We start from the raw sequence: 8,361 nt of genomic DNA, 5'->3' as shown, positions 1-8,361 counted from the left end.
AAAAAAAAAAAAAAAAAAAAAAAAAAAAAATTATGGTTAGGTTGGGTTCATTATCTACTAAAAGTTGTTTGATTTGAAAATTTTATAACTCGAACAATTGGGTGTCACAAATACCCTTTTTCTTACTTTAAGATTTGGATCCGATTTAATCTGGTGTATGCGCTCATTTTCATTTCTTTTAGGTATTTTTTAGTCAGGATCGATTTCATTTGAATATGGTTTCGGTTCATTTATATATCATTTCTTCTAACATCGTTAGATCTCCGTAATTAGTGACCTTTTTTTTAAAAAAAACTTTATACTTTATATTAAAAAGTAATAAAAAATATTAAAAAAAATGTTCTCTATATATTATTATTTTAATTTATTTTGGAAAGTGGTTAATAAAATAAATACAAATGCCTAAAAGCATAGAAATGTCATTATCATAAATCTCATAGGTTGATTTTCAAAACAATCCCATCCAAACTATATTCATCAATTTTTGTTTGTTCTTTGCTAATAAAATATTTTATTTAAAAAATTCATAAATTAATTAATCTTTATAATAATAAAGTTTAGATTCTTATTTCCACAATTTAAATTTAAATTCTATTAAACAAATTTAATATTTTTTTGGAATATTATCTTTAGCATATTCAATTTACAATTTTATTTTGAATTATATTATTGATATTTAATATTAATCACACATTCATTCCAAATATTTATAAATGTTTTAAAATATATATTTTAATCAATTAAATTTAACAAAAATTGATAATCGAAGATAAAAACATCATAAATTTTAGAAAATTATATTAAGAGATTAAAATAAATATATAGAAAGTTGGGACTAAAATCTTTTTTATTTACAATAAAAGATTTATTTAATAAAATAAGTTAAATATATTCTCTATTTTTCAAAAAAAATAAAAAAAAATCTTTAATGTATTAAAAATTTATAAATTAATAAAAAAAATTATAGACAATTTTATATATTAAAGTCTATAAATTTTTAATTAGTTGATACGATTTAGACATTTTCAGGTCTCGATTCCTAAAAAAAAAAGAAAAAAAAATTCTTATCTTCCTTTAAAACTAAAGTAATGATTTAGGAAGAACGACTTTATGTGTGGGCTACCAATCTCTTAATTCTTNCTTTTTTTTTTTTTTTTTTTTTTGGCGCCGAATCGACATTCATTGGGTAGCACAATGGGGACCTTCTCAGGCCCCGATATCTTCATGAATTCTTCTTATCTCATCTCTACAAAGCTAATGAGATTGATGTTATCCGATGAGATAACCTATAGAAGCTCAATTTTCTTTAGTTACTCTTGATCTTGCCATTGCCTTGTTGATTTTCACGAGAAATGGTCATTGACATCTAGAAAACGATTGGCTTAGATGAGAAGAGGCGAATTTGCTCGTAGCCTCTGATTGGTTGGAAAAACACGTTTGGGATACTTTTAGCTCTTAAATCCTGTAAAAATTTGTTGGGTGCTTATTTGGAACTTTTAGGACTTGGTTTGAAAGAAAATGGTTAGCCATAGACCTCGAATTTAGATTTGAATTCCTACATTGCAGGTTGCTCACTATACCACCTTAGATTTTCTAAGCAATTGCAAATATCTTGAACCCATGGGTATTTTGGTAATTTGTCATTTTCAAAATATATTTTTTATTTTTAGAAAAATCAAAACATTTTCTAATACTTTACAAATTAATTATAATTAAAGTATTTGCTTAAAATATCCATTCTAATGTCACTATAAAAAATCTTTCCAAAACATAAATAAATAAATAAATATATAAAAAGTATATATATATATATATATATAGGAAAAGGATTTTCCGTATCCAATCAGCCCACTTTTGCCCCAATTTACAAAAGTCGCCTCGTCTGCTCTCTCAATCCGTCTTTGTTATTTTTCTCCCATTCATTGATTTCAAATTCATTTCCTTTTCCTCGGAATCGTTCTCTCTGAAATTCATGGCGGTATGTCATCGCTTGATTAATGTTTTGTAAGGATTTTTATTTTTTTTGTTCTTGCTTTGGTGTGCTTCTCAATCGGTATGAGCTTTTCTTCCTGCTGAATTTTCCGTTTTCTTGGTTCGATTCGCCAATTTGATTTGTTTGATTTCCTTAAGGATTGTTCAATTCCAGGTTTGAATGGTTTGCGCTTTGATTTATTTGTTCCTTTTCCTGATTTTGAAGCTGTTCTAGTTTTAATCGGACGAAAATCTGGATTTTAATTCGTTGTTCGAGGTCGTTTCTAAACTTTCAATCAATAAAGCGTTGGCTACATTCAGATATATTGTGCTCTTGGAGCGAACTTTTTAATTGGTCCATTGTTTATTGTTTGATTGATTCGTATCGGATTTGAAGGTATTTATTAAATCTGTGGCCATAAAGCAATATTGCATAGATGTTAGATTCATAGTCTGATTGTTAATGAAAGTTACCAGATTCACAGAGGGTACATTTTGCTATTCTCTCTTTCTGTAGGACAAGGGTCGGCCATTGCCCAAATTTGGTGAGTGGGATGTTAATGATCCGACATCTGCTGAGGGATTTACTGTGATTTTTAACAAAGCTAGAGATGAGAAGAAAACAGGCGGCAAACCTGATTCACCTGGAAAAGTTGATGCACAGGGCAGGCCTGGAGCAAATCCTGCCAAGGCACCGCCTGTAAGACATCATTCATAATCCTTTTTCAATTTTGATGTTGGATGGTCGTCTTAGATGGCATGTCTATTGATAGTATTAACTAATTGGCATCTAAAGAATGTTTCTTTTGAAACATTAGACCATTGTTTGGTCTATTACTGTCAATGAATTTCTGAGAGCGTTGATTATGATTAGTGTGAGTGTGCATGTATGCACATATATCTGCATTGAGGTTTGTTCAAATTCTTGGGAAATATCATCATCTGGAATTGAAACATATCGATGAGGTACACGAATGTTAAAAACATATCGAACAGTTTTTAGGAGGGATGAGATCACATCATTTAATGTTAAAAATTTAGCATTTGTTTGATTGTATATGCCTTGTTAGGAACTGTGTGTGCGTGGAACATGAATTTCCTAGTTTTCTATATCTTTGAGAGGGCTCGGGTTCTTGTTGCACAAATGTAGTCATTTGAGTTGAATGGCTTGATCTTGGTGCTTTGTTTACTCTTTTCTGGTTCTTATGTGTATAAAATGAATAATCTGCAGTTTTACCTTACATAATGTATTTACAAGTTTTCTTTGGACTTTTTTTTTTTTTTTTTTCCTCATGTGGATGATTATCAGAAGAAATGGCTTTGCTGTATCCAAAGTCCCCCTGCTGAGTCTTGAGAAGGTTGGGTTAAGAGGTCTCAGTTGAAAAAAATATTATTCTATAGTCGTGTTTGCTGTGGCCTCTCGAATACGATGAACTTTCATGGAGCCTTGAAGGTCCTACTAAATTTTATTCAATTTCATGTAAATCTGAGTGTTGTTGTGGAGGAAGAAGTAAAAGAAGACGAACATGTATTGTATTCATACTATTAATATGGTGGTTTTTTATTAGAGGATAAAGTTGCTATTCTGTCTTTGCCTATAGTGTGAGCTGTAAAGCTTTGCACTGGACATCATGTATAATTGTGGTTGGTATAATTAATGTAATACGACTCTTTTGCTTTTCTTTTGACATAGCCTTTTCCCATAACACAAACATTTATTTGACCAACAAGATTCGAACCTAGGACCCACGAAGGAAAGAATTTGATCTCTGGTTTAGTTTGCCTATTACACAAACTACACACACTTAGAGATACCTTAGAAAGTTGCAGACTTTTACAGAGCCTAGAAAGCAAATCTTTAAAGTCTATATTTTAGGAGAGCAAAAGATAAAGGTAATGAACTCTCGAATCGAACAAACGAAAACAAAAGACACCCCTACATGTACTATCCCAAATTAGAGTAGAAATGAAAAGGAAATACAAGTGGCTAGAGCGTATATGAAGGATTTAATGGTGAGGGAGGTTGGCATCCTGCCCTTATCTGTTCTAAAGAAAAGTCCTTGATACAGAGGCCAATTGATCAGAACCAGAATCCCACAAAGAAGAACCTGCAAGACCATTGTATGAAAGGCCATCACCATACCACTGCCACTCTCTACTGTTTTCTTGACTGTACCAAGAAAGCAAAGCAAATTAACCAAAGAAATTGTTGCTATAACAGTAAACATTGGGGAGGAAGCTCCAAATTCCATCATCTCCTTTTCATATCTTTTGGAGACTTCTTCATCGGTCACTTTAGCTGTGATTACAAATGCTGAATCAGAAAACCCGAGTATCTTCAAGACAGTGTCTATAAAAGCAAAGAGATAGGAACTTGTTCTCTTATAGAGCCAAATCCTCTGATCATTCCACCACCCTAGGATTGTTCCTCCAGCCGACAAAAACTCCACGAAACTAGCAGCATACTTAGCAAGTATCACATATGTGAAGGGTACTAGCCATGGGCTTGAAACCTGAGTAAACGAAGCAGTAAGCTGCAAGTCTATCGACAATTCTCAATACTACGAAGTTTCGAAATTGGCTGGGAAGTTCTTTACCTGAGGAAACAAGGGAACACCTCTGAGGAGGTAAAGTGAGGGGATGATGGAGTAATATATTGTTGCCAAGGAATTAACAGCCCAGAGACAATAGATGCAATATCCCATTCGTAGGCCTAGACTGATCTTTCCACGAGCATGCCATGCAGGACTGTACCTAGAAAGAAGAATCTGAAGGTCTCCTTCCGACCATCGCTTATGTTGAACTAGTGTCTGAAGTAATGTGGTTGGTGCAACACCTAGGAAAGCTCCCCTCTCTGGGTTGCAATAAACCGATTTCCATCCTTGGCATTGTATTGACAACCCAGTTATAACATCTTCTACAGGACATCCATATCTCAAACCCATCTGCAATTTAAAACTTGTTGATCAGGCTCAGAATTGTGAGAGAGGAAGATATATAGAGGAAGTGATGGACGAGGAAAGAGATCGACCTCTTTTCCCCATTGAGTGTTCTCTTCATATGAACAGCTTGCTAGATGCTTTGATTTTTCTTCTAGTTCATTTACACTGTCTTTAAAATTCCTGTAGTCACTGTTCCAGTTATTTCTGTATCCCTTGCTGTACTTTTTACCACAGAGAACGTCTCTTCTGTGAAAGCAGCCTGTTCCTATATATATTGGGCCTTCGAAACCATCGAAACCAGAGAATTCCACCTGCAAGAAAAAAAACTATATAAATTTCCGCCCATTATTTGAATTACTGAACAACTGAAACAAAGCTACCTATAAACCTTTTGAACTTTCTGGTACTGACTACCACTTACCTCACTATGGACTCGTAAAGTACTTGAGTAGATTTCATTCTTCAATACATTGTCAAACTTCTGTGGAAATTGCACATATGCGATCTCGTGGCCCTTCTCTTCATCCATAAAAAAGCAAAGTGCATCTCTTATGGCATCAGAGTTGTTTGAATACATATCACAGTCGACATTGAGTACGATTTTCCCGTTGCTTATCTGTGATGAGACCCGAAGCTGAAAATGGAACCATGCACAACCAGGTTAGTACTACTCACGTAACATGTTCTAAAGCATTAACTAGTATCCATGTAGATTGAATGATATCTGATTGTGAAAAGTAATGTTAATCAGTGCATTAGCTTGATATTTAAGGTGCTGTAGTTGTATTCTCGAACAAATTTAACTTTTGTGAAGGTATGTGTAGGTTAAGGCCTGTGTCTCTCTTTATGAGCACATTCAAGTAGATAATTACCAGCGCATTCATGGCTCCAGCTTTGAAGTTGTGGAAATACTGAGGACTCTTAGCACGAGCCAAATACACTAAAGTTGGTAACCTAGACCCCTCAACATCTGTGGCTTTTGTATCTCTCCCATCTATTAATATCTGGGATGTTGGGAACAGAAAATCAAATATTAGAAATACTTGCATCTCTAGATTAAGGCAACATATTGGAGAAAGTAACATGAGAAAGTGTAAACAGAGAGATGTGTGCAATCTTTAATGTATGTAATCTGATGTGTTTTAAATTTTTCATGAAGGGAAAGTGACAGAAATTACCTGAAGGATAGTATCGTGGTCGCGACGAGATGTATAAGTTTCCCACTGGGAAAACCCTTCACTACTTGACCGTATTTCTTCAGGAACCCGACCTAGCTCAACTGCAGCTTTGATTCTACTCTCCATGTCTTTGTATAGTTTCTTCAAAAGAAGAAACCATTCAGGTAAAAGCAGCCATTAGTGCGAACTTGAAATATTCTCAATATTGCATGCTGTGTTTCATTGTTCGGTTTTAGTTCAAAAACAAGCTATGATCTAATACAGATATCACCTGTTACATGTAGCTGGAAACTAACTTGAAATGATAATGATGGCTATGTGCAGTAATTATGCCTTTCATCAGATTCTAGTTAACTTAAAAAGAATGATTTGATTTCTTTATTTTTTATCTGATTACACATATTTTATCGGATCAGGGATTCAAATTCAAATGAAATAGAACATAAAAAGTTCTTAGAAGATCGTTCTTTTTATAAAGTACCTGAACAAAGACTTCTTCGTTGCTCTGATGATCAGTGTGTAAGGCAAAGTAAGCTGCAGGTGCCCTTGGTTGGATGTTGAACTTCTTGCAAAATGGTATCCAGTGCTTTGCAAATTGAGAGGCCTCCATGAGAGCATAGTAGGTGAGCTCGGAGCCTGCATCATCGGAAAGGTACACGCTGAGCTTCTCGGGCGGGTAATCGTATGCCATGACTGATAATACTGTGCTGATGACCATAGCTGGTGGCTCCATCTCAGGATCTGCCGTGCACACAAATATGTCCACTCCAGGTAAGTGTCCCTCATGCCTGTTCACAACATCCCATTTAAAAAATCACATAAACCAAGTTAGAGAAACAGAGAGGGAGCTTGTTCCTCATGTTCCACAACAATATCCCAATTCAAACATCATAGAATCCAAGCGAAAGAAACACTGAAACTGAGAGAGAGGGAGAGAGAGCAACCTCTTAGAGAGGTTGTGTTTAAAAGTGCGCCTGTAAATTGGATTACAACGAGGAGCCTGAGTGAGAATCCAGTAAAATCCGAACCATATCTCAGCAGCAAACAAACCAAGCCAACCCCATCTTCCTTCTTCTTCTGGTACAAACCTTGCTCTGTAACTCCAAATGAAACAAATCCCCACGAAAATGGAGGCTGCAAAAACCCTATATGCAACTCTCCCCTTACCTTCTTTAGTCTCAAACAATGGCAAATACCCTTCACTTACCATCTCTCTCTCTCGAATATATCAACCTCATGAGTGTATTATATGTGTATATATATATATAGTTGCAATGGGTTGGGATGACAGAAGTGGAAGATAAATTAATGAGTAGGGCCAAAGGGTTGCAGCAAAGAGAAGCCAAGTCTATGGCAAACACTAAAGGAGGTATAATTCTTTATATCAATGATGTTTGTTTATGTTTAATAGGGTTAATCCTGAATATTGAATCTTGACTTTGAACACTTGAATTTAGAACAGATATAAGAATGATGGATACATCTGACATGTTCATCGATTTCTTGCCCATAAGTCTAGGGAGATGAGCTTGTGAAAAGTTGAGTGTGGACATGGCAGGGCAGGTAGCAGCAGAAGCAAAGTCGTCTATGAAAGAGAAGAAGAAATTGGATCTTGGTTTTGCCCTTTTTTTTGTATTAATTTATGTATTTATGTTGAAATGATTTGCGTTGTTTTGCTTCTCACATCACATGTCACTCTTAGTAATGTTGTCCCCACTCAATATCTCATCCCACATGTCACGCTCACATATTACTTGATTCGAATTATTTAACTCAAAACAGTAAATTTTACTTAGGTGGGTTAAATTTTTTCTCGACTTGGATTAGGTTGAATTTTTAGAAATCGAGAAATTATGGTTGATTCATAGGTGATACTTTTTTTAGTTAACCAGTATTGTAATCATACCTTCAGGATCCGATTGGTCAAATTGACTAAGTTATTATAAATTAAGAATATTTGAATGTTTGTAATCATGTTACGATATGATTTGTGAATATTTGATGTTTTAGTTATTAATGTTATGATAGATGAGTATGATTTTTTTTTTAAATAATTTTAAAAAAATTATTTGACAACTAGCCCGATAACCCAACTAGAAAATAGATAATTGGGTTAGGTTGGGTTATGAATTTTATTCAAATGGCTCGAAACATTAATCCAACTAATCTAAAATTTCAAAAAAAAATTAAAAAAATTAAACCTAACCTAATCTGTTATTTCTAAATTGTGAGTTTCATTTTTTTTTTTTTTTTTTTTTTTTTTTTTTTTT

At 34.0% G+C, this 8,361-nt stretch overlaps 2 protein-coding genes and 1 long non-coding RNA gene across 3 annotated transcripts; 2 read left to right on the top strand and 1 right to left on the bottom strand.

Moving 5' to 3' along the window:
- Nucleotides 1-1,836: 1,836 nt before the first annotated feature.
- On the top strand, nucleotides 1,837-3,659 carry LOC111480718 (RPM1-interacting protein 4-like). Its single transcript, XM_023125896.1, has 3 exons — nucleotides 1,837-1,978; nucleotides 2,489-2,671; nucleotides 3,281-3,659. Exons 1-3 carry the CDS (start codon nucleotides 1,973-1,975, stop codon nucleotides 3,323-3,325), a joined length of 234 nt encoding a protein of 77 aa, XP_022981664.1. The 5' UTR covers nucleotides 1,837-1,972; the 3' UTR covers nucleotides 3,326-3,659.
- LOC111480532 (cellulose synthase-like protein E1) lies at nucleotides 3,626-7,310 on the bottom strand. Its single transcript, XM_023125630.1, has 8 exons — nucleotides 7,036-7,310; nucleotides 6,573-6,879; nucleotides 6,092-6,232; nucleotides 5,786-5,917; nucleotides 5,335-5,547; nucleotides 5,003-5,224; nucleotides 4,569-4,916; nucleotides 3,626-4,484 (listed from the first exon to the last, which is right to left on the bottom strand). Exons 1-8 carry the CDS (start codon nucleotides 7,299-7,301, stop codon nucleotides 3,927-3,929), a joined length of 2,187 nt encoding a protein of 728 aa, XP_022981398.1. The 5' UTR covers nucleotides 7,302-7,310; the 3' UTR covers nucleotides 3,626-3,926.
- Nucleotides 7,306-7,886, top strand: LOC111480737. The gene is made up of 2 exons (XR_002717912.1): nucleotides 7,306-7,460; nucleotides 7,554-7,886. It is a non-coding gene; the product is annotated as an uncharacterized LOC111480737 (long non-coding RNA).
- The last annotated feature ends 475 nt before the right edge of the window (nucleotides 7,887-8,361 follow it).

The sequence above is a fragment of the Cucurbita maxima genome, unplaced genomic scaffold (genome assembly GCF_002738345.1).
Source record: "Cucurbita maxima cultivar Rimu unplaced genomic scaffold, Cmax_1.0 Cma_Scf00006, whole genome shotgun sequence".
NCBI lineage: Eukaryota > Viridiplantae > Streptophyta > Magnoliopsida > Cucurbitales > Cucurbitaceae > Cucurbita > Cucurbita maxima.
This window is presented reverse-complemented; position numbering and strand designations above follow the sequence as displayed.

What these genes read in the sequence shown, in the direction of transcription:
- LOC111480532 (XM_023125630.1), bottom strand. Translation starts at nt 7,301, where the DNA reads ATGGTAAGTGAAGGGTATTTGCCATTGTTTGAGACTAAAGAAGGTAAG. An exon ending in CTGGAGCCATGAATGCGCTG is followed by an intron (nt 5,548 to 5,785) that starts GTAATTATCTAC and finishes TTCCATTTTCAG; the next exon opens with CTTCGGGTCTCATCACAGAT. An exon ending in ACACTCAATGGGGAAAAGAG is followed by an intron (nt 4,917 to 5,002) that starts GTCGATCTCTTT and finishes TTTAAATTGCAG; the next exon opens with ATGGGTTTGAGATATGGATG.
- LOC111480718 (XM_023125896.1), top strand. An exon ending in ATCCTGCCAAGGCACCGCCT is followed by an intron (nt 2,672 to 3,280) that starts GTAAGACATCAT and finishes GATGATTATCAG; the next exon opens with AAGAAATGGCTTTGCTGTAT.